Source organism: Eriocheir sinensis, chromosome 52 (genome assembly GCF_024679095.1).
Source record: "Eriocheir sinensis breed Jianghai 21 chromosome 52, ASM2467909v1, whole genome shotgun sequence".
Lineage (NCBI taxonomy): Eukaryota > Metazoa > Arthropoda > Malacostraca > Decapoda > Varunidae > Eriocheir > Eriocheir sinensis.
In genome coordinates this window covers 3386751-3413535 of record NC_066560.1, presented here as the reverse complement: position 1 = coordinate 3413535, position 26785 = coordinate 3386751, and the positions used below count along the sequence as shown (strand labels likewise).

General features: G+C 39.9%; 1 protein-coding gene and 1 long non-coding RNA gene across 2 annotated transcripts in view; one reads left to right on the top strand and one right to left on the bottom strand.

Moving 5' to 3' along the window:
• Positions 1-6: 6 nt before the first annotated feature.
• Positions 7-13639, top strand: LOC126982906 (uncharacterized). The gene is made up of 3 exons (XR_007735395.1): positions 7-187; positions 1081-1229; positions 6920-13639. It is a non-coding gene; the product is annotated as an uncharacterized LOC126982906 (long non-coding RNA).
• Positions 13640-13778: 139 nt separating this feature from the next.
• Positions 13779-26785, bottom strand: part of LOC126982904 (tubby protein homolog) — a 36813-nt gene continuing 23806 nt past the window's right edge. Inside the window, exons 3-7 of the mRNA XM_050835185.1 lie at positions 24723-24908; positions 23881-24114; positions 21274-21391; positions 20606-20758; positions 13779-15693 (exon numbers count right to left, since the gene is read on the bottom strand). Coding sequence (XP_050691142.1) covers positions 15560-15693; positions 20606-20758; positions 21274-21391; positions 23881-24114; positions 24723-24908 — 825 coding nt within the window. The 3' untranslated portion in view covers positions 13779-15559. The remainder of the gene's footprint in view (positions 15694-20605; positions 20759-21273; positions 21392-23880; positions 24115-24722; positions 24909-26785) is intronic.

The following is a 26785-nucleotide window of genomic DNA, read 5'->3' as shown; positions in this document are numbered from 1 at the left end:
CAGTCAAGTCGACTGGTCGGCTGCTCGCCCGTGCACCGCTACGTGTGTCTAGTACTGTCTACTGGGCGCCTGCCCGGAGAGCCCGTGCCTCCGTCGCTGCTCGACGGCTGCTACTCGTGTGACGTGTCTGTGGCGGCGGCGGAGGTATCCCCACACCCGTAACGAGCTTGCATTGCTTGCTCCCCCGGTGATACTTTATAAGAAGTCCGCCCCCCTACTCCCCAAGACAAGCCTGGGGAACTGTGGGGAACCGGGGTTTGGGGGGTGAAGCCAAAATCGCTGAAAAATGGGCTTCCAAATTTTCCCTCGAAAAATCCCTAAATGAAGGAAAATTCCCTAGTCTCGAAAGTAAGGAAAGTCCCAACTTTATAACCTAACAGCCCCCCTCACCCCCCTGCTAACCAAGGGGGGCTGCGCCCCCTCTGGACCCCCCCCTTACATGTATGATGCGCCGGAATTTTTGTGGGAGCATATAAACTATCCAACCGAACTTCGACCTGCTAACGAGGGCTTCTCACTGACCCCTTTCCTAACCATAGGGGCTGCTTCTGGACCCACCCTGTAGAGAATTTTCCCTAATTTAGGGATTTTTTTTAGGGAAATTTTGGAAGCGGGGGGGGGGGGGGTCGAGGGTGCGAAGCCCCATCGTTAGCAGGTTGTAAAGTTCGGTTGGAATAGTTTAAATATGCTCCCCACCGAAAAAAAAAAAAAAAGATTTTCCGGCGCATCATCCATGTGGGGGGTGCGCCCCCCTTGGTTAGCAGGGGGTTGAGGGGGGCTGTTAGGTTATAAAGTTGGGACTTTCCTTACTTTCGAGACCAGGGAATTTTTCTAGGGAAATTTTGGAAGCCCATTTCTCTGTGATTTTGGCTTCCCCCCCCCCCAAAAAAAAAAAAACCGGTTCTCCACAGTTCCCCAGGCTTGTCTTGGGGGGTAGGGGGGGGCTGGAGTGGCGAAGGGGGAGGCGGACTTCTTTTAAAGTATTACCGCTCCCCCTTACAGGGCCGCCTTTTGGCCAAAGGCCCTGTCCCCCTATTATGGGGGTAAATCTTGAATGAATGAATGACTTACCTGCGTCAGAAAGACGAGCAGCGCAGGGCGAGGAGGTGCCGCGGTAGCGCGGAAACGAGGCCGGCTGTGGGGCGACTGGCGGGCCGCGGACGACTTGTGGCCGCTCAGTGTTTCGATCAGTGGACCGAGTGATGGGTCGAATCAGTGACGTGAACCAGGTAAGAACAAAATGCACCAGAATAAAGAAGCAGTGGTTGTAGTAAGTGGTCGTACTAGTTCTATATATTGTAGTTTTATTAGTAGCAATAGCAGTAGCTAACTTCCTAATATGATGTATAAAATTTCATCTTATTCGTTTCACTGATTCGATCCGTTCGTTTCACTGTGTGCTTGTGTTACTCAACCTTATTTACGCACAAGACATGAATGCCGAGGGTAAAGCCACCAAAAACATAATAAAACGTGGAACCTAAGTTTTTTGGCGTTTTTATTCATTAATATTTACATTTAGTGTGTGTTTATCCGTATTATATGAAAATAACAAGACAAGCAATGAGAGGATGAATATAATTGTTATCAAACGGGTCGTCTCGTTACATTAGTCTTGCAAGTACAGAACATACTCTTGAGGGCTCGTGAGTAGCCGGCCACCGAGGCACCTTTGTACTCCTCGGCAGCACCTCTGTAAGCTGGTAACCCAATTTCCCTTTGCGTACACCCTTTCATCATTTGAACACAACATCTACGCTTTCTTGCCTAAATCCTTTCAAATACTCATTTCTAGCACTCCATCCCTTCGTTTTCTTCACTTCTTTCTCCCCTCCCTCTGCCTTTGACTCCTCCATCCCTCACAACGCCTCCTTCTGTCCCTCCAACACTCTTGAGGGATGGATGGAAAACAGGGATATGTGAGAGTTACCCCGTCTCCCTCAGCCCTGTACAGCCACGAGGCATAAACAACAGGCATAGCCCACACTGTGCTGCTGCGGAGTACAAAAGTCTTACTTGACATCTTAACTGGACAAAATCATCTCGTTCCAACACACTCCACAAGTTCCTTTCAAAAACCTTTACAGTGTTTGTGATCATTCCCGTCAAATTCTTAACTAACTAAATACATCTGTGCTTTATCATGATTTATCTGACAGTTTTTAAAGGACTTATAAATCATGCTACCTGCCATCAAGAGGAATGAGAAGAGATAAAAGAAATGATTTGTTACAAACAACTAATGATGGAAAATAGGATAACGTATGTACGCTTTATTAACACAAGGGGATGGAACGAAGATAAATAGTGATTGTTAATAGAGGAGGGCGAGAATTAGGACACAGAGTTAGTTGAGACAGGCTGCCATGGAAATTTTCGTTGACAAGGAGGAGGATCCGGTATGAATAGGAAGAAGGTGAATGATGGACGAAAAGAAAGAGGACTTAGGAGTCTTTAAACGTACTAAAAGGTCAAAGCGCTACAATACGAAGGATTCAACTAGATGGCGCACACTTGGAAAGAAGATATTATAAGTTAACAGGCAGAAAACATTGTGGATTTCAGTTGTATATATGGGAGTGGAAGGAGCAGAAAAGAGAGGACATAGGAAACAGTACTAGATCCTGTCGAGGCGAGAAATTGTTGATGATAAATGATTGATTATGGTAGATTTTAGTAGCCATACAGACTTAACAATGAAGTATATAGTTAATAGAAACAGGGAAACGCTCCTACACTTTACAGAACAGGAAATTTGATTATAGAGAACGGAGAAGTGTAACATTTTACAATTAGGAAAGGAAATGGCGTAAAATCTGTGAGACCACACACATCAGAGAAACGGTGGGCAAACAGGGCACAATTTCTGAACGTAGAAAAAAAAAAAAAATCAGATCATATAATATTGGGTGTATCAGGAAAGACATTTCATATGATAGTGGGTACATCAAGAAAAATGTAAGATTAAACATGAGACGATTGATGAAGGAAAATGAAATAGGAAAATGGAATTGATAAAAAGTAAACTCTCAGAGAAAGCTAGATGACTGGTTAAACTTAAAAGTCTAGTGGCATGCAACGATCAAATAGGTTGTTCACAAAAGGAAGGAGACTGAGAGCAATGAAAGATATCAAGATGGGGAAAGACAGAACAGAGGTCATAAACACGTCATTACCTAAGGAAGGAAAAAGAGGAGACAGGTGGAGGAGGTTAAAAGAAAACTGAAGATAAATAGGTTATGAGAAAACCAGACTGAGAGGAAGCAAAGGAGAACCAGAGAATGGAGGGAAGATTAGAAAGACTAAAACAGACTTTAGTCAGAAAATAATTCAATGAATTAAAGAGGAAACCATACAACGCGTAACAGGTTTGATGCAGTAGCAACAGGGGAGGCAGTGGCTGAGTGGTTAGCTTGCCAGCGCCGCGTCCGGGAGATCCAGCTAGGAGGGACGCGGGTTCGAATCCTGGCCGCTACACAGCTGGGATTTTTCAGTCACCGCCGAGTGGCCTAAACCTTCCAACATGCTGCCCTGAAGACCACCTACCAACCCGGACTCTAGAATACCTCTCCAAAGAGAGGCCCAAAGATGAGCTCTGGGGGACAGTATGAGCCAAAACAAGATGGTGCTACTATAAACACTCGCCTGCGCCACAATGGGCTGGGCCGACCATCAGGCCCCACTGGTGAAAAAGTCTAACGGCGCAATAGGCCGCAACGTAATAAAATAAAAAAAAAATAAAAAAAGTTGAAATACCGAAGAAGTGGGTTGGGCAATTCGCTATTTCGCTTTGTTGGGCATTCCGATAATCACTAATCCGCAAATTTTCCAGCTTCGCCGATCCGCTATCGCAAAACCGCTAATGCTAATATTTTTTTTGTTCACTAATAATGTCCACGACAGTCCACTAACCATTTTTAGTCCGCTATCCCTTTATTGGCAGTTAAAAACATAATTTCCAATAAAATTACCTTACATTTCCAGAACGAACCATTAAAATCCGGGACTGTCCCGGAAAATAAGGGACGTCTGGCCACCCTAATCTAGACGTTTCTCCACATTTTCAAGAATATTCTTGAATTTTCCAGAAATTTCATTGTTGGCGTTTTTTTAAAGTTTGTGGTAGCAGACTATAATTCTGGCATTCTGCTAACTGCAAATCCGTTAATTTTTCAGATTTTCCACTAATGCCATTTCACATTTTTTTTTGTTAATCCGCTATTAGCGGATTATTGATTAGCAGACTTAAATTGCAGAATGCCCACCTTTGAACAAAATAATGAAGGCTGCAAAATGCAATGATGTAGGGTAAGAATTATAAAGCAAGGAGAGAATCTCAAGAACACACTTTATATGGATTATTCTTCGAGGTATTTAAATGAGCTAGTGCCACTGGATTGGAGAAAATGCAGAAAGGAATTAATTCATAAGAGAAGACAGAGATAGGAAGCTATTGAGCAGTAAGTATTATAAACATCTAAAATATAATGTTTGGAATGATAAATGAAAAAAAATCTTAAAATGTGCATAACAAGGTGTGTTCAGAGGATAGAATGGCTTAAGAAAGGGAAGAAGTGGCATGGAATAAATTATACATTATATATATATATATATATATATATATATATATATATATATATATATATATATATATATATATATATATATATATATATATATATAAGAAAGGAACTGACTGACAAAAGGATAAACAGAAAAAAATGTACTGAGACTTTATAGATAAATGCTATAAAAGGCATATGACTTGATAAACTGAAATTAATTACTAGAGGAACCAAAGCACATAGGAATAAATGAATAATCTTATGAGTAGTGAAAGAACTGCGCACAGATAACACTATGAAATTCAAGATAGGGAATGTAAAACAAATTGAATAACTAACAATAGTGGAGAGGCAAGGATTTTTAATGCTACCTATATTTTTCAACATACATGTGGAAGAGCTAGTCACCAAAATAAGACAGGCAGAAGTAGAAGGAGTAGTAGAAACTGGAAGGTTAGCCCATTCAGGATATGCAAATGATGTATTTGCATAAAAATGTTAAGGAGGATATGGAGAAGTTACTTCAGATTATGAGTATGGAAAGGAGTGAGAGGTAAGTTTTAGCAGCAGAAAATGCAAAATGATGGAGTCCTATATCCTACTAAAAGATGGACTGTGGGTACTAGGTAATGGTATTGTAGAAATAGTGAAGCAATATAGCTATTTAGAAGTATAAATAAGCAAAGAAGAAATATGACGCAATTCACAAAGGAAACCAAGGCTAGAAAAATATGAAAATGATAATGAATGGACATAAATAAATAAATAAATACGAACATAAAAAGTGCATCTGGAAAGGGATGGCAGTGCCCTAATGTTCATACAGGACGGAGATAACCAGCCACTGAGGGGGGTGTTAGGAAAGTGGAAACTTTATGGAATAATATGGGGAGATGGTGCTGAGGTGCTTCAAAAAGTAAACAAGTACTGAGAGGGAGGTTGAGCTGGAGTTCACTGAACGAGAGAATAGGGATAGGAAAATAATGATTCGTTAATAAAATAGAAAAAATGCAGAGCTGGGACTACCGATTGACATTTGGGATCGGTACTACCGGCGGTAGATTACTGCTACCGATACCGATCATTCGGTATTTTGAAGAAACTACCGAATACCGCTACCGATCGCATGATTGGCAGTCAATCGGTATCGGTAGATTGAAAAAGCGAGCGCGGGACTTTTTTGTTAAGACGACCCCGGCAAAATGAAACGGACAAGTTTCAACACGTTCGAGCGCATCTATGGGAAGCAGTTAGCAGGAAATTCCAGGTATTACTTTGACGTCATCACGCTTAGCCAATCACCGGCCGTTCTGGGCGTTCTCAGCCAATCAGAGGCAGCCACGACCTAGCAGATTCTCGCTCCCGCCAAAAGTTTTGGCGGGAGCCCCACTCTTGTTTGGCCTGCCGACGCGAGTAGCCTACACCTACGCTCTAGCTCCTACGCTCTCGACAACGTGCTCAGCCTCATCGCCTAGTGTTTTAAGTGGCAGTGTTTTTAAGTCCACCCCAGCCAACAAATCTACGCTGGAGGAGGCCATCAAGCTGGAGGTCATCAACTGGGCCAGGACCAGGGACCACGTCGTCAGGAAGGAGCAGTTTCCTGCCGGCCACCGCGACGCCTGGGTGAAGTTGTTTGTCAAATACAACACCTCCCTGCCCAGTTCCGCTGCCGCTGAGAGGTTGTTCAGCACCGCCGGCAACATCCTCCGCCCCAAGAGGTCCTCCCTGACTGCCAACAACTTTGAGCAGTTGGTGATGTTGAAGGGCAACAGCGAGCAGTTCAAGACATTCCTCAAGGAGGACCTCAAGAAGGGCGCCGACACCGACCTGGAGTAGGAGGCTCAAGACTGCTTCAGTTGTAATTTTTTTTTGTGTTGGGAAGAAATTTATTTTGTGAAAGTTAATAAATAATGCTGTATTGTCTAGTTTGTTTAAATTTAACTTTTTTTCAGTTTGATGTTTATTTTTTGAGGGAGAAATTCATTTATTAAATAAGTTATGTATTTTTGAACTTAAAAAAGGTATTAAAAGACTCTACTTTACTTCTATTCTTAAGTTAACCGAAATAAGAGAGAAATAACTTAAAAAGTGTGTTATGGGCCTTTAAAAGCATTTTTTTATTATATAATTATAGTTTTTTAATCTACCGATACCGAATCTATACCGATCGGTAGATTTCTGAAAAATCTACCGATCTACCGATACCGATTGGACGCGGCTCGCTACCGACTACCGATACCGGTGGTAGATTTTTTCTACAGAATCCCAGCTCTGAAAAAATGTACAAAGACAGATCTTGGGGGAAAAAAAAAAAAAAAATCAGAACAATTTACTACAGCATACAAAAATTTAAGAACACAAAGCCAAGAATTGGACAAACAAGCAGCAGATATCACTGAAAAAGAGAAGTAGGAAGAAAGGAAGGAGGGAGAGGACAAGGGTGTAAAGTCTGAACTGGGGCTGACAGAAGATAAAGAGACAATACAATGGTGAGTTATTTGAAAACATTCTTGCTTGAAATCCGGAAAACAGGAGGATACAAAGGAAGACCTGTGAGAAAGACTTAAAAAGCAACACAAAGTGTTAACAGGTATAAAGATCACACAAAAATATTATTTCTTGTATACGTATATGCCTTTGGATAATATATGTTAACTGGAATATCTTAGAATTTTATATTGCAACTTAAATATTTTATATAAAAGATATTTATATTTGATTTAATGCAACATTCAATAAACACATACTGTTTCAGAAACACAAAAATAAATACAGAGAAAATAGAATGAGAAACAAGCAAACCTCTAAGATTCACTAGACTTGTGTTTACTCTTTGTAACATCTCACCAGCTTCACCAAGAATCTTGGGTGACTGGCCATCACCATCTGCCTGTGGTGAAGGGACTCATGGGACACTCCAGCCACACACTCACTGCCCCAGCTCAGACACCAGTCAGCTGACACACAGTAGTGATGCTGCTGCTTCTTTGTCACTGTCCATCATCATCAGTTTAATGTATTACCTTATCCTTATAAGAAGCAAAAGGATCCTTCAGCATTGGTGGGGTGACGGGATGAAACAAAAATTAGTATGATGTCTGTGCAAACAATACAACTATCTACAAGGGGTAGGCTACTTGTTCTCTTGCTGCCAAATTAGTGTGACTAAACTAAATGCAAGACTTAATTGTACATGGACTTTTGTGCCTGAGAAACATATTACATTTCGCCGTGTGAAAGATAAATAGAGATGCAAGTAACATCTGATTGCATCGGATAAAAAAATAAAAAAATAATAAAACTGCTGATTTTCTACATCCTCCAAAACTTCATTATTATTATTATTATTATTTTTTTTTGTAGAACCAGTTAGGGAATGCTTGCTTTATGTCCTCTTCAGTTTCACCAGCCAACATATCCCTGGGTAAAATTGTTTGGCCCAGTGAGTGTGGCAAAGTGACTTCCAGTCACTGTCACCACTTTGCTAATGCTCCTCCTAAACAGTTACCTCCATGTGGGTGTTGTGGCCATTCACGTACAGTAACTGCCACTTTGTGGAGCCCTGCATTCGTGACTCAAGACCTATGCATAGCACACAAAGTAGCTTCAACTCAGTGGTTATTTTCAATATATAATGAATATCTGTGGGACTTACTTATAACCTTACTATGCCTCTAAATATATATAAAAAATGTTTTAATGCTTGTTAGAACTTAGTATGCTGTGGCGACTAGCATGCTTTCAAATATGCATAACATTTATGTGTATAAATATTTTATAGTACAGAACTCATAACAACAGCAAAGTTTCTGTACATAAGAGAATAAGTGACTAATTACTTATGTTCAAGCAGAAACATTATTTGCCAGCAAATATGTCTTGTTTAATGTACTCATATTGTCCTTGATGCATTCCATACTCTAAGTGCAAGGACAGGCACAAAGAATTTATACCAGGTAGAAACTGAGTTCCTGCAGTTGCATGAAAGCCTTTGGCTGCTGAAAAACAGATCAGCACTTAAATATGCATGCGATAAAATCTTTGATGGTTATAGAACAAAACATCTGTGATACATAACATCACTGCTTTCTCCTACACTCTGTACTTCCGATGACTTTTTTTAAATCTTTCTCAGTATTCCTTCTTAAGTGTCTTCTTTAAGGTGATGGTGGGCTTTGCAGGAAGAGAGGTCAGGTTAGAGCTACAGTTTGTAAGTCACAAAAGGGACGGACATAAAAGTGAAATTACTTTCCCTTCCAAGAGTAGAGAACATCACCTAACACTTGCCTCTATACACCAAGTGCACACACACACACACACACACACACACAGGCACACTACTCCTTGTTGCACAAAGTAATGCTCCAAAACATGTTTCAGTCTTATGTACAGTGAATATACAAGATAAATGGAAATCATGATACTTTCAACACAAAATCTTAAGTGATAGTGAAGAGAGATTTCATTGGAATATAGAAAATATATAAGAAAACCATATTGCACCAAAAAAAATACTTTGCATACATGAATGACAAAAAATCACCAACAAAGTGGTATTTGTAAATTATTCAACTCCAGCATTTATGTGTAAATTAATAGGGCTCCCTAATACATATAATTAAAAATATATCGTTAATATACTTTAAAGTCACAGTAATCTTAGAGGCAGTCCCTGCACTGATACTCTTGTGTGTATCCACAACATCACCTTCAGCATGGGAGAACAGTCTGCCCCTTGCACACAGGCCAGGGAATGAAGGAATGACGGCAATGCTCTGCCTTTGAGGCCTTTAGTGGGTGCGTGCTAGATGTCAAACTGTTGGTAGTTATGGCAGCATTCAAGTCAAGTCACTGGCTGCAGCAAACAGATATTCATTACTAAGGCTTAACACAGTGTCATGGCTCTTCCAAGGTGCCTTCTGACTCTCCTCTCCCACAAAGATTATCTCACATGCTTTATGAAATTAGAGCAAATTCAGTGATGCCAAAACAATACCATGTGTTGCAGCTTATTTCCAACTATTGATTTTGTCCAGGGTCACTCATGCTTCTTAGGCTTTGTGAGCCTTGATGGAAACTGGAAGCCTGTGTCAACTTGAATAAGTACACCAGTTTTACTCTAAAATAATGTCTCCTTAAGACAAAGCTGAACAGTGCCTTCTGAATAACAGCTCTGATGCACTTGGAGCTGTAGGAGAAATTTGTTGCTGTAATCCTTTCTATAGAGTAAATTATTCTTTTGCACAGTGGTGCAGCATGGGAGATGTGTGTATGTGACTTATTGCATTAATATACTATAGGAAATGAAGACAGTTATGTCTCCCTCTACCCAGGGAACACACACACACACACACACACACACTCACACATGTCTAAATGTAACATCAATACATCATTCACTACCTATACCAGATAATTTGCATCAGACTTTGTCAGGCAGCAGGTCCTAAGAGCATAAACAAATTGAAACAATAAAGCTAACAGTCTGAACAAGATAAAAATTATGTACATTTTCTTAGTCTCCAAAACAAGAATGAATACTATGCCTCAAATAATGCACCATACCTTGATGTTATGTAAGGCAACATACATAAATGATGCTCGTGTGCATCATGGTGTGGTATGAAAAATATGTTCATGGAATTGAAAGTACACAAACAGTGTATGATTGCATTAGGCATCTGCACTCAGAAGTAAAGCTGTAAATCTGAGGACCACTCAGGCATAATTCACACAGTATAGTATGGAAATACAGTGTGTCCGTATCTTTTGTCCAAACATGGCCAGTATTTTGAGAACCATTCCTGACATTTATAGATAAATGAATGAGTGTACATTTTCTTATCTATATGACATACCTGATTAACATTTCATACACAGCTGCTAAACTCATACAAATACATATTTGTCACAGATAAAGATGTGCTTGTCATGTTTGCCTTTACCATGAGAAGAATGAACAAGTCATACAAGTGATATGTGCACTGATGTGGGCAGCAAGTCAGGCATTCACAGTTCTTGTAGTTAGTGTGCACCAACAACGTGGCATGAGGCCCCTGAACAGTCAAGAAACAACCAAACAACCAGCTGCCAGGCCTCACCACACACCACCGGCCTCACTCACCATGCTCACCCCCCTCCCACATTACCACCATCAACTTTCTGGAACATATCCTGGTGGTGATGCCTCACGACCATTGCAATGATGCTGTGATGTGGGGCTATTTTCATACAATATGTCTTTACCACTTACAAAAAAATAAATAAATAAATAAATAAATAAATAAATAAATAAATAAATAAATAAATAAATAAAATAATATAAAATAAAATAAACAAATAAATAATTTCAATATTAAACAAATATTTTAAACAAGAATAAACAACAAGTAAAGACCATTACTACTTCCTTGCTGGACAGAAAAGAAAAAGATTTTTGGCTCTTTCTCCATCAGTGGTAAAAACAAGTTTTGAGGGAGTTGAGGTATGGATATAAAACACTAAATTGCGCCACAGCTACAAAGTTAGCTACCTATGAAGTGCAGTGGCTGGCTTCTGATTCCAGACTTAAGCAACTGCTAATTGGAAATTTCTGGCAACAAAGCATTCTAGCAGAGGTGGATGAAGAGTTTGTAGGGCCCTAAGCCATTACTATATCCTGTCTGTTTATGATAAGAGCTTTAGACCACAGGAAATCCTGGCACTTCACTGGAGGGAGATAGTCTAAACAGATTATTATTATTATTGGAGCCAAGGGCCTGATCATATAAAGTGTTTGAAAATTAAGGTCTTTGGGGCTGCATTATTAACATTTCTGTAATTTTGTAATGGGCACACGGCCCTAGGTCATGGCCTGCTTGATTGAGTTACTCTGGCCCTGCATTCTAGAGTATCATGGCTGAACACTGAAACTGTAATATTCTGAGAGCCACTTATGCACTGCAGCTCTTTCTATTTAAAAAATATAGATGTAATTGTACATATGAAGGTATTTGCTGATTTTACTAAACCTCTATCTGTGTACAATGATGTAAGCAGGATCTGAAAATAGTTTAAATGCCAGTGGAATTAGAATTAGCCTTATATCCTCACAGAGGATAAAAGTTAAATGAGAAAAAAAACTATCATCTAAATTCATTGAAGGCATCAAGCCGGCAGACTCAATTCCCACCTTTCTGGATTCTGCAGCCCAGAGCAGTATGGTATAGTAATGATATTTACAACTCCCAGTCTAATGTAAACAAATAGCCAAATGAGCTTAAAAGTATGGAGAACTAAAATGCTCTACAATATTGTTTTCTCTATATGGCACTAGAAGAAAGTCTACAGAATGTGATTGGAATGTTACAAACAGAAAATTAAGGAATGAAGAACAACACAAAAAGAAGGCATAGTGAAAGACCAAACAAACAAACAAACACACACACACACACACACACAGAGTGGCCACCAAGTGGAATGGACATGAGAGTGAGTGCCTCTGGATTTTTGGAGAGGATACGGGCTTACTCACAGCCTACAAGCCTAGGATGTAGTTGTGGGCTTGGACGGATGCATTAGTACTGTCCCATCTCAAGTAAGTGCAGCTTGAACACGTATATAATGTGAAAATGGAGAAAGTGCTGGGTCAGTCTGATTAAAGAGAACGATGGGTTAGTGTGAGATGCTGCTGAAAAGAAGAAATGCATTGTTGCCTCCAGTAATGTATGCAATTTTTATCAATGAAATGACGGTGGGAGTGAACAGTTACATGAGTTTGTTTGCTGATGATGCCAAGTTTCTTAGGAAGATCAGAAGTGAAGGGCATTGTCAAGCACTTCAACAGGACCTGGACAGGATATGGGAGTTGAGTCATAGATGGTAAATGGAATTTAACATCAGAAAGTGCAGTGTGATGGAATTCAGAAAAGCAAAAAGAGAATTTCAGGTACACAATGGGAAATGAAAACAATAAGAAAGCATTAATGAAAAAGGACCTGGGAGTAACTGTATTGGATAATTTGTTGCCATAGAAACACAAAATAGAATTGCAGGTGAGACACACAATCTGGTGAGAATCTTTAAAGTTGCTTTTCAATATTTGGATGAGGTAATGATGAAGAAACTGATTGTAACCATGATAAGTCCAAGGGTGGAATACGCAGCATCAGTACCAGTATGGTCACTGAGTACAAAGTCAAATATAAGGAAAGTAGAGGATTCAGAGGGCAGCAATAAAATTGGTTCCAGGACTAAGAGATTTAACATATGAAGAGAGATTGAAGTGGTTGAGCTTACCAACACTGGAACAGAGGAAGGAGAGAGGAGATCTGATTGTGGTGTACAGGGTGCTGCACGGGATGGATAAAGTGGACAAGGAAGGTCTAATAACATGGGATACAAGAGAATCAAGAGGTCATGGAAGGAAGATGAAAAAGGAAGCCTGTAGAAGAGACATTAAGAAGAATAGCTTTCCACAAAGAGTGGTGGAGCCCTGGAGTGCCCTGGAAAAATGTGATTCATGAATTTAAGGCCAAGTTGGATTATAGTAGACATAGAGATAGGGAAGTACGAGCATAGGTCCTTTCCCATAAACCACAACTAGGTAAACACACACACACACACACACACACACAGTAGTTAGCACGGTTGGGTCACAACTTGGTCCCAGGCTCGGTTCCCAGATGGAGTGGAAACAGATGGGCAGTCTCCTTTAATCCACACTCCCTCTCCACCCAGCAGTGAATGGGTATTGAGTGTAAGTCTGGGGTTGTGGTCCGCCTCTCGGGTGTGTGTCAGTGTGATGTGAGGTTCCAGCTGTACCAAAAAATCTGCAACTTCAGCTCCAAGCTTGTTTGAGGAAGTTACTGGCTGGTAATTGCAAGTCTAGTGTGTGATCAGGCTATGGTGAATGACCATCTTATGGCACCAAGCTTGTCAATAAAGTTTATGAAACTTTCTCTACTAAAGAACATTCAGTAAACTAACAACGTATATGCTTGCAGCAACAACTAAATATACATAAATTAATCAATGAAAGTCTAAGCCTGACTGGAATGTGTTGTGAAGCTTGGTTGATGATGAGGTGTGCCAGATATGTAAGAATAATTATAATTACATGTTCATATATATATATATATATATATATATATATATATATATATATATATATATATATATATATATATATATATATATATATATATATATATATATATATATATATATGCAGTTTTAAGACACAGCATATTTACAATTCATTAAATTGTATTAAAAGTAAAATATTAAAAACAGAATACCCTTAATGTTTTTAAATTGATGTCACATTGTATTATTTAAGTAGTATAAAGAATATGAGAAATCACTGTACATTTTCTCCTCTTCCATCCATAAGTATATTTTTTGTGTCAGTCTGATCTCAACAAAAACGAGAAAGTGGACAAGTGTTCCTCAGTTCGCTGTCTATTCGTCTTTTGTACAACTGGAGGACTAAAAACGAAAAAAGAACACATCTAAAAACTTGAAGTACATGTGGCAAGGGCTGCCAAGAGTGATAAACTTCCTGTCATGGAATGTTAACAAATCAAAGCAGTGACATTACCAAAGGAAACACTTAATGCAAACATATACACACACCTCATGACTCAGGTAGTACCAGGGGCATATATTAATAGTGTTTCACCTTGTGTTAATTAGCAGGTGAGTGAGACATCCTGGCAGACAGACATACAGGCAAACAGACAGACAGACTGATTGACATTTTCAGTCTATAGACAGAACAGTGCACCATCTTTGTTCTAGTAGAGCACTAACAAAACATTCCCAACTCCACAAAAATGGCACAAAGCTCCTTAAGAGTAAATACAAACATACAAGAACCATATCATCTGTTTTTGAGGATCCAGGACAAGGCATGAAGAGTTACAGGTGAAGAAAAGATCTAACTTCTGATCCTGGAACATTCATTTTTGACACCTCTCAGCCCACAACATCTCATCTAGGTGTGTATTTTTCTCTTCAACTTCTCAGAATGCCTTCTTTTTCAGTCATTTCAAATTACAGTGGGGCCCTGTATCTAGTGATAGGAAAAGACTAAAAACATCACTAGTTCTGAAACTGCTAGTTTAAGAGTAAACTCTAAATAGTAAAAATTAAAAACAGACTGTAACTTTTCAGAAGTCAATTTTTTTGCTCTATTTCACCTAGTTTTAATTACTAAATTTATATTCATATATAAACATAACTACTAATAGGCAATGGGAACAAAACTCCCCATTAAGTACTTTGAATGTGCTTTCTATTGAATAAAGAAGTTCGGAATGCATCAACTTACTCAGAGTGCGCCCTGCTGCCACCCCCATGTTGCATAACCAGCGAATCAATGGAACTCAGAGAGCAGGTCCCCACCTTTCATGCACAGCTCCCCACATAATGTCTCCTTGCGCCATCTTGAAGCAACTTGCCCACTCATTACTCCCAACCAATGGAAATATTTTCGCTAGGTCCGAGGCTTTGATCGTTAGTGATGAAACTCGGGACTGTTTCTATCCTATCGCTAGACTTGATATCGCTAGTTAGAAAAATGCTAGTTGCAAGGCCCCACTGTAAATTATCTACGAGGTTTCTATCATTTTTACCATCAATATAAAACTCAAAACCCAAAAAAAGAGTAGAAACCAATCTTTTTTCATTATATTTTCTCATCTTTCTTTGCCTTTGTCAGGTTCCCCTTCATCTTTTAAGTCTCTTTAATTCTGCCTAATCAGAAAGCTAAAGCCATCTCCACTGCACAGAAAGACACACATTTACTAACAACTCTGTCAAATACAACCCACTCATGTTCCTTATCCTAAATATGTCTTCTTTTCTCAAAACCATAGCTCTTTTCTCAACTGGCCTCCATTCCCTTTCTTTGCAACTAGATAGGACTCTACATAGTGTAGCTATCTCCTCCCAAGACAGAAAGACACACACACACACACACACACACACACACATTAGCTACACTCACAGCACTATTCGCATGCAAGTTTGGAGTCAAAGGAGGAGAGGGCAATCCCAAAGGCCTGGAGAGCACACATGGGGTAACGGTAGTCCATGGTGAACACGTCCTCCGCCACACGGCCAAACTGCATAATGATGTACTCGGCTGTGAAAGGGGAGGAAAGGCTTAACGGTGGTGCATACAAGTAGAGGGACAAGTGAAGAGAGAAGTGATTTCTACATGAAATTTCTGCAAGGTGTGTGTATTTACCTAGTTGTATTTACCTAGTTGTAGTTTTACAGGGCCTGGGCATTATGCTCGTGTGGTCCCGTCTCCGTGTCTGCATTTATCCAACTTATCTTTAAAGCTTTGCACACTCCTCGCTGATACTATATCCTCGCTCAGACTGTTCCAAACCTCTACATTTCTTTGCGGGAAGCTATACTTCTTTGTGTCTCTCAAGCATCTCCCCTTTCTCAATTTTTTATTGTGTCCTCTTGTATTTCTGCTTATGTTTCCTTCTGTTAGTAGCAGTTCTTCATTGTCTACTACATCTATTTTGTTTAATAATTTATAAATTTGGATTAGGTCTCCCCTTTCTCTTCTTTGTTCCAGTGTTGTTAAGTTCATTTCCTTTAATCTTTCCTCGTATATTAATCCCTCCAACTCGGACCATTTTTGATGCCATCCTCTGTATTCTTTCTAGTTTCTTTATATGCTTCTTCTTATGGGGGGACCACACTACCTCTGCATATTCTAATTTTGGTCTAATCATGATAGTGATTAGCCTTCTCATCATGTCCTTGTTCATGTAGTTAAATGCTACTCCAATATTTCTCACCAAGTTATATGTGTCTCTAAAGATCCGATTTATATGACTCTGGTTGATTATCATCCCTCATCACTACTCCCAGATCTCTCTCTTCATGCACTTTTTTTAATGTTTCACCATTTCCCATTTTGTATATCCAGATTGGTCTTGTTTCACTTTTACCCATTTCCATAACATGACATTTTTTCACATTAAATTCCATCTCCCAATCCATACTCCATTTCCAAATTTTGTATAGGTCTTCTTGCAATATTTCACAATCTTCTTTGTTTCTTATATGTTTTTGTAATTTAGCGTCGTCAGCAAACAGGTTTATGTAGCTATTAACTCCTTCAGCCATGTCATTTACATATACCAGGAAGATTATCGGTGCTAATACTGAACCCTGTGGTACTCCGCTTTCTACATTTCTCCATTCTGATTTTATGTCCTTGACCACAGTTCTCATCTCCTTCCCATTAGGTAGCTTGCCATCCATTTTTTCATATTTCCTTTCAATCCTCCTTTATTTTCCAGTTTCCATAATAGTCTTGTATGTGGAACTTTGTCAAAGGCCTTTTTCAAATCTAGATAAATACAATCAACCCATCCATCCCTTTCCTGTGTTCTGTCTGTCACTCTTGAGTAAAAACTGAGTAAGTTTGTAACACATGATCGGCCCTTTTGAAATCCATATTGTTTGCTGGTAATTAACTTATGCTCTTCTAGAAATTTAGTCCACTGCTTCTTTATTATTTTCTCACATATTTTGCACAAAACACTTGTCAGGGATATGGGTCTGTAGTTTGAAGGTTCATCTTTCCTTCCACTTTTATATATGGGGACCACTTCAGCCCTTCTCCACTCATTGGGCACTGTACCTGTTGCTACTGAGCATCTTATGATGTCGTATATTGGAACAATTAATTCATCTCTACATTTTTTTAAAATATACCCAGAAACTCCATCCAGTCCTACTGCTTTTCCCTCTTCTAGTTCTCCCAGTAATTTATAGATCTCTTCTTTGTTTACCATAATCTCTTCCATATGAACTTCTATTTTATTCTCTTGTGGCTCAATAAAGATTGTTTCTTTGGTAAAGACTTGCTGGAATTTTCTATTTAATAACTCTGCCATACCTTTAGGGTCATTGACTTCCACATTCCCGTCTCTCAGTCTTTCTATTGTTTCTTTCGGTTTAGTCTTCCCATTTATAAATCTGTAAAACAACTTGGGCTGTTCTTTGCATTTTTCCACAATATCCTTCTCATATCCCTTTTCTTCTTCTTTCCTTATTTTCACATATTCATTTCTCGCCATTCTGAAGTCTTCTTTGTTTCTTTGATTCTTCCTTCTTTTTAGTCTTTTCCATGCTTTGTCCCTTTTTTCTTTTGCATTTGCACATTTGGCATTAAACCAGTCCTTCCTACCCTTAACTTTGGGTCTATATCTGGTACATATTTTTTGACACCAGTGTTATAGGCTTCCATAAAGATATCATACTTTTCTTGTACTTTATTTTTTCTCAGTAACTCATCCCATTCCACTTTCTCGTAAAACTTCCAAAGGTTTTCCATGTCTGTCTTAATATAGTTTAGCCTGTTTGATTTGTAAGATTCGTCCTCTTTAGTAACCTCCACTTCTGTATCAATCTCTATGGTTACATGATCACTCTTGCCCAGTGGACATCCATACCTTAGTTCATCCTTGATGTATATTCCTTTTGTTAGTACTAGGTCCAGTCTTGCCGGTTCATCGTCACTTCTATATCTTGTATGTTCATTCACTCTTTGTATCATAAGATTTTCCATCATCAATCTTAGGAATCTATCTCCCCATGCATTATCTCCACTATTACTCTCAAATGTCTCCCAGTCAATCTCTTTACAATTGAAGTCACCAACTAGCATAACTTTTTTGTCTTCCTTAAGCATTTTGCTTAAACTCCGTATAGTGTCATTGATCATAGTGTCGTGCTCTTCCTTACACCATGAGTTTGTTCTAGGTGGTACATATGCGGTTATAATTGTCAACCTTTCCTTGTTTTTGGTTTCCACATTTACTTTCGCAATTTCAGCTTTACCTTCACCGTATTCTACCACTTTCACTGTTAACTCCTTTTTTGTCATTATCATCACTCCACTTCCCCCTCTGCCCATTCTATCTTTCCTCCATATATCATAGTTTTTATTTATCTCTAATTTAATAGCTTCGATCAGTTTGGTTTCCGTTAAGCATACGATCATTGGTTCTTTCTCCTTTATGAAATCTTGCGGTTCCAATTTACTAGTTATTAATCCATCTACATTTGCATACATCACTCTTAAACATTTACTCTTATCTATCTTTTCTAACTTTCGTTCTTCTTTATCCTCTCTCTTGTGTACCACTTTCTGACTTGGTCCCCTACTATTCTCCAAAAAAATATCTCCTTTTCTTCCACAGATCTTTCATTATTCTTCTCCTTCGCCTCTGCTAGTAGTTCGTTCCATTTCCTTCTTTCTTCTTCATTTCTATTTTTCTTTATATATATATCCTTGCAATCTTCTGTTTCCTTTAATTTAGTTGTTCTGTACAAAATATCCTCAGCCGCCTTCTGTGATCTTAACTTTATTTTTATTGGCCTGGTCTTTCCTTCTGTGTATGGACCCATCCTGTGGATTTCCTCCACCTCTTCCTGAAGACTTTGTTGCTCGTCATCATTTAAATTTTTTAGTAGGTCCTTAATTGATTTCAATTCCTCTTTATCTCTTTTAGGCTTATATGTGATCGTCTTTTTCTTCAAACCAAATACTATCACACTCTTCTTCTTGTCTGCAACTTCCCTGACTAGTTCTTCATTTTTCTTTATTACCTTAACCACTTCCTTTTCTACATCTTCCTTATCTTCTTTCATTTGTTGCTCGATTACCTCTCTAAGATTCACGTTTGCTTTCTCACTCTCCACTTTCCAGGTCTTCATTTCACCCAATAACTCCTCCCTGACTCTTTTCTCCTCCTGGGTGACTAATTTCTTTAAACTTTCATTTTCCTTTATAACCTCTCTCAGTCCATCTTTCATCGACTTTTCATATTCTGCCACTTTTCCCTTCAACTCTTCATTCTCTTTGATCAGTTGCTTCTCCCGTTCCTCCAATCCCCGAACCCTAGCTTTAAGGTCTCTATGGAATTCCCTATTATGGGATTCCTCCATCTCTCTGTTTTTTATCATTCCGATCCACTTGTCCAGTTTTCTTTCCAGCATTAACATTCATTTGTAAATAGTTGTCTCTCGGCTGGCTGGTGTGTGTGTGTGTGTATGTATGTGTGTGTGTGTGTGTGTGTGTGTGTGTGTGTGTGTGTGTGTGTGTGTGTGTGTGTGTGTGTGTGTGTGTGTATGTGTGTGTGTGTGTGTGTGACTGACACCTGGTGCCTATTTACTGCTGAGTGGACACAGAGCATTGCTTAAAGTAGACTGCCCACCTGTCTCCATTCTACCCAGGAATCAAATCTGGGGCCTACGTTTTTTTTTATGTTTTTGCCAATGGCACCAATAGGCATTTTTGGTGGGGTCTGGTGGTTGACCCCAGCCTGTTATGGTGCAGGCAAGTGTTTTAAAGTGGCGCCATCTTGTTTTGGCTCCTGCTGTTCCCTGGAACTCATCTTTGATCCTCTTTCAGTGAGAATCTAGAGTCTGGGTTGACAGGTGGTCTTCAGGACAACATGTGTGTAGTCTTAGGCCACTCAGCAATGTCTGGAAAATTGCCAGCTTGTTTGTCGCTTCAGGCGGGACACGAACCTGCATCCTCCTGGATGCAGCGCCTGCACGGTGACCGCTCAGCCGGCATCTCCCCCGAGTTGTGAGACAAGTGTGCTAACCATTGCACTATGGAGCTGACCTAGTTGTAATTACTTAGTTGTGACATACAAGAAGTTAGCTACATTTGTGAGGTCCAGTCTTTAAATCTCAGTTTGTTAACTTTAGCTTTTATGTGCACGTTTGTGTGTGAGTGAGTGTCTGCATCCATGTATAATGTTGGTGAAGAGATGCTATAAGATGGTTTCAAAGATTATTATTTATATTCTCATGACTCACTGTTACTTTGCATTTGTGGAACTTAAAGTCATTGTTTGTGTATGAATAGACATCTACTTGTGAGTGGAGGCAGGTCATAAATGGATTTCAGACTCAAAGTGAAAGCAGGCAATGACTGCATGGCAATTCAGGAGTGGAGGCAGATAATTAATAGAGGTAGGTAAGGAGTGGAGGCAGGACACATCACTTACTGTCACTTTCATGAACAATCTGAAAATTCTTGACAGACGCTTGTGTGACCCGGCCGTGAAAGTTGAGGACGTAGCTCTGCGTGTCCTCATTCCACACAGGCGTCTTGTTGCAAAGCTCTATCAATTGGTCCATATTCTTGTTCTTCCATCGTTCTGAAATATGAAAAAACAAGAAAATACTTGATTTTCATGCACTGATTGTTGATTGGGTGTTTTCAGTGGCAAGGCCTTAATGGTGGTGTGCACAATTGATGAAGATATTGGTATGTAGTGTAGTGGTTGGAGTGCCTGGATATGACTTTGCGAGTCTGTCTTTGAATCTCAGCCTGGGCAGTCGGTGAGCAGCTCACCGATTTATCCATCCTCCCTTTCAGGCTGCTCAATAATTGGGTATCTGGGGAAACTTGGGGAAGGTAAACCATGGTGATCCTGGATTTCACACTGGCCCAGGGTCCCAGGGTAACTGATTCTTACCCTACATAGGCTCAAAGGGCCAATGGTTCAGAGATGAGCATTGCAGCCACGTGTAGTTGTAGCGTTTGCACCCACCTCTACCTTTACTCCATCTGTATGTGCACAGCTTGGTGATGAAGTCTGTACTTGCCATTTACCTGTTACTCACTCAGGGCCAGCCAGTCAGCACTTAGGAAAAGACGGCCAGTACTCACCTATAAGACTCTCAGAGTCGGCACTCGACTTGAACTCAACCCGTTGGTGGTCAGCCGTCATGCCTGGCAAGATGACTGTCATCTTGCGAGGACCTTTGAACCCCAGCACGTTGGTCTCCTAGAATGATAGGAAAGACATTATTCACTCATAATGGGAAATCATTGGGCAAATTGATAAATTTAATCAACTAAAATGGCCTCATAATGAATTATGTGAAGTATAAAACATTTACTCTGACCCTAAAAGAAGTTTGCTTGTCTTGGCTTTTTTCTTGTTATCATTAGTCAAAAGCAACCAAGAACTGTGCATGTTAAGAACAATATTAATTTACTGCCACTCCATCCAGTCTAAATGTTTCCTTTCCAACATCCATGCACATGAAAATTCTGCTGATTGCAATAAACCACATCTTGCACTGATTATGAGCATAGGCATACAGGACCCTTCTCATCTGTATATATATATATATATATATATATATATATATATATATATATATATATATATATATATATATATATATATATATATATATATATATATATATATATATATATATATATATATATATATATATATATATATATATATATATATATATATATATATATATATATATATATATATATATATATATATATAGTCCTATTAAGCTGCTAAAGATGGCTACTCTGCCCTAAAAATCTTTGTCTGCTCAAATCTGGGGGGGCTGCAGCCCCCCTCAGCCCCCCTGGCTTGTATGTCTATGATAATGGGAAAACCTTGAGCCCAGAAAAAAAAAAAAAAAAAAAAATCAGCAGTTATACAAGTACCAAGAAGACACAGCATTGATGAAAAGTACAAAATGGCATTGAAAGATTATATAGAAACCATGAAAAACATGAAGTTCCACAGAAAAATAAATAAAAATTGCTTGCTAAGAAAGATGCATGAAAGAAATTAGAATGGGATCACATAGGAATGAGGAGAGATTAAATATCCTTACAATCAATCCTTAGCAAAGCATGATTAAGGAAATACAAAGAGAGTAGGTCTAAAAATGTGAACTTGAAGAAATGATTACAAATCAGTTAGTGTTACACTCATCTCTCTTTCCATTTGTATGCTGACACAATGATGGCCTTCCTCTAGTCTTCTGGCATAGTGGCCTGCTCTCATACTTGATTACACATTAACAACTACAGCTTCATATTTCAGTATTTCTACTGTTTCAGTCTTTCCTACTTTGAAGTTATTTATTGAGTTCTCTATCTTACCCCTCTCCACTGCCCTCTGTGGACATGACTGCTCTATATTAATTTCTACTTTTGCACTGGTCACTTCTGTTTTTCCTCCAACACTCATTCATCATTAAATCAATATGCTTCTTCCATACTTCTTTTATCTCCTAATTCCTTTCCACAAGCACCCCACAGCTTTCCTGCGTCTTGTAAGTGTCACTTTCTTCCCTTTCTCTTTTAACTGTTTTCCTGGAATCTTTTTTTCCTCTAGAAGATATTTTGCTGATATCTTCCTCCCAAAATCTTCACATACTCTCAATTTTTCTAATCAATCTTTTCACCAATGCTTTATTCTTTCTGTACATTCACTCCTATTTGTCTCTCTCACCACTTTTGGCACATTTCTCTGTAGCAATTTCTCGTTGGTCCTTATTTTCTCCTTACTCCCTTTTTTATCTCATCTGTCTACCACACACTCCCCTTCTTTCCTTTTCCACACACCCTATATCCCACTAATTCTTTAGTTGCCCTGACCACTGAACTCTGAAAAATCTCAAACTTTCCACTCACTCCAGCACTGTGTTCTATTCCTACTCCTGGTCTTTCAAATAATTTCTCTGCCTTCCTTCAACACATCTGCCCAGAGCCACTATCGCACAATCTCTAACTTGCCAATTCTTTCTTTCCATTCCCTTTCACTTTTTATTTTTCTCTCAGCCTTACTCTTCTTACTGCCTCACTGGTAAAAAAACATTTCACATTCCTCTCACAACCTTTGCATCTAAAAAAGCCTGCTCAGGCTCTAATCCAAAGCTATTTAAGCCATCAAGCACCTCTCATTCCCTCCTGCCCAAGAAGTATACATGTGGATTAATTCATGATGAAAGAGGTTGTCTGACAGGGACAAACACTTCTCAGTACAAACATCTGTAAGGTAATTTCCATTCTCATTCATTCCATCAACACCCCACTTTCCAATCCCACACCCTCAAAGACGAAAAATGCACAAAAGAGAAAAATGCTTGGTAAAAATATAGAAAGCCATGATTAAGGATTAGAAAACATTCATAGTTTGAAGATATTCTAATGATTGAAAATAAGAAATGGACTTGGATAGGTTATACCATGCATAAAGTGATGCAGATGAACAACCAAAGTGCCAGAATGGCAACTCAGAAATTCTGGAAATCAGGGCAAACTGGGAACAAAGTGGAGAAATGAAATCAGAGACAATGTGCGTCATGGAGTACAGTAATATCAAACAGAGCGGGGAGATCACTGGGAAAGTCTTTTGTCATGCAGTTGACTAATAATCACTGCTGCTGATGATGATAAATCATTCACTGAATACAGAGCACTCATAATCCAGGCCCTACCACTGCTTACATAGATCACAGCACACAACTCTTGTCTGGAGCTTTGCTTGTCAGTGGTGGATGAGGACAGTGTCTTCTTACGACCTTCCCCTCCATCATATATGGTGAACTGCGTCCCCAGGAGATTTGACCTCAACTTCCCACAGAAAGACTCACCACCTCGGGACAAGTCAGTTGGGTCAGCAGAGATCAGATAATTTGAGGTTGCTGACTTCTTGCGTTTTCGTCCAGCAAGGAGGAACATCTGACATGGGAGAGATGCAACATTATTACTTTGTCTGTTCATTCTATAAAGATGCTGAGTGCTAAGATAAAAGCAGTTTATACCAAGAGTAAACCCAGCTGGCTCCTGTCTAAAACTTCAACAGGTGGCAGCAAACACATGCAGGTAGTGGGTGGGTGAGCATTTTCCTTAGTAAAATGAGTGGAGTGGTTCCTTCAAGATAACTGTTATAGTCCTGCCAGTATCCACTACTTTACTGGATGAGGGGAACCATACCTTATCATAGTCTAAAAGCTTTGGTTATAAGGCTTACCGGAATCTCATGCATGATGCTCTCATATTCAGGCTGAAACATTCCCCTTCTTGAAGTCACAAATGCTAGTTGTTTCCTCACTTCCCAACCATAAAATAGCCTCTCAACATGTTGTAAATGAATTTCTTCTACAGTTTTTTCTCCCTCTCTCTGATCCCCTAACCAGGTCCCCATGCCCTCTCTCCCTCCTTTTCCTTCTCACCTTTTTTCCTCTCCCATTTATCCATCCTGACCCCCTGATCTGCCTTTTGTGCATTATCCCTCAACCTCCTCCTCCCTTCCTTCCTGTCCTGTCCCCTTCACCTGCCTTACACACCTTTTTTCCATCGTCTCGCTCCACATGCAGAAAGTAGGTGGGGAAGAGGCCCCGGTCCATGCCCTTTCTGTCCCTGGAGATGCGACACTTCACCAGCGTTCCCTCCTTAGCTGGCTCTATTACAAACTGTTCCACCGCCGCCCCATTGCCCAGGGAGCTCGGTGCATCACCAGACCCCTGTGAGTCCTATTGAGAGGAAGATGAGTTGGTAAAGGGAAGATCAACCAAACCATAAACAGTCTCATTGAAAGTGAGATGAATTATTGAGTCAAGAAGGTCAATCAGACCTCACCAAGGCCTTCTGAAATGGAGATGTTTGTAAGAGCAGGATCAGCTGAGTGATATGTGAGATGAGTTGATAGTCAAGATCAAGAGAGACAAAAGTGAGACATGTCAGTCATTATCCATTTTATTTATTTTTCACATCTATTGAGATTAGACATTCGATGACCATCCTTCAACTGTCTCTATCAAAAGTGCTTCCTCATTATTAACACTGAGAGCAGCTATAGATGCTGCTCCATACATTTCCTCCAGGTCTTTTGGTGGTGCTTTTTGGTAATTATGGCAAGGCACCTCAATGCCTGACACTCTTACCAAGTGTCACTCTCATTTCTTTTCACATGTTCAGACCTTCTTACTTTCCTGATCCTGGGTGTAGCTCATTTCCTTGACTCCTCCTCCTGCCGCAGATGCACTACCTACATCATCCCTCCAGGTGGTACCAGCCAACAGCCATCTGTCACATTCTATCAGTACATCCTCGCGCTTCTTTGTCAGAGCCCACAATCCGCTCCACACCACACAGAACGCATACAAGTGTCATATACCTTGTCTCTGTTCATCAGCGACCCAAATATTTCTCTCCACTGTCTCCATGCTCCTCCGGTCACACCACCACCAAGCTTCAAGTAAAAGCTGCACCTTGGGGCTCTAGAGGCCGTGGTGCCTTGGCCGAATGGTAAGCAAGTGACTCAGAAAATTTTGTGAAGAGTGTATATAACACTTAATAATATATAATAAAATTTACTTTTTACATTGCCCTACGTGGAAACCATTGCTCAAGTAAGTTTAAAATGACTGGGGAGGTCGCCACAAATCTATTACTTACGGATCTCATATTACCATTGGCTCAGCGTATAGTCCCATGTCTACTTTTATCTTGGTGTTAAGTTTGATTACATTAAAATAAGGCGGGGGTCGTGAGGGTCCATGTCTGAATGTCATGCTCGCATGCGCAGCTGGCGGCGGCTGGCCGTGGCCGAACTTTGCTCCCGAGGTCACTGATTGGCCCGCGAACGAGCGCGTCTGTGATTGGTCCGTCGCTTCGCCGCCCCCCCCCCCCCCATGCCTCCTCTTACCCCCCTCACCACCACCTCACACATAAACAAACCTTTTCAAGGGAGGCATGAGTTTAATGCCATGGTATAAGCAATATCCACAACACTGAAGATAGAAAAGCCTGATGTTGATGATTCCTTAATGTTCAGTTTTGGTGCCGCTCAGACTAACCGAGTTTATGAACTTAGATTCACGGTGTAAAGCCTGAGCCCAGGATCCATTCTTCTTTGGGGAATTTAAAATAACGCACAGTATTTCCGTTTTTTTTTCTTTTTGTATATAAAATTGTTGCACTCATATATCGAACAGTTACTCGGCATATTTGTGGAAAAAAAGTACAATGTCACACATCAGAGCGGGAGAGCTGAGTACAGACTGAAGAGCCTGGCCAGTGTGTGTGTGTGTGTGTGTGAGGCTGTGGGGCAGATGACGTCACGCTAAGTTGCGCATCGGTCGACCCGTCTCTCGTATGGATCCTGCCTGAGCCTAGAGAATATTCAGATAGGCGTACGTACTACAGTGATATGCAAACATTGCATGAATGTGAATTTCAGTACCCTGAATCAGTACAGACAAAACCTTGGAGGCCATCAGATTGACACTCACATAACCAGTTATACATGGTCTGTGCACAAAACTCATCATGAATTTGCTTCTGAATTTCTTCCAGTGGCTATTTTACTCACAGTTAGTAACACTGATACTGGACGATAGTTTTGAAA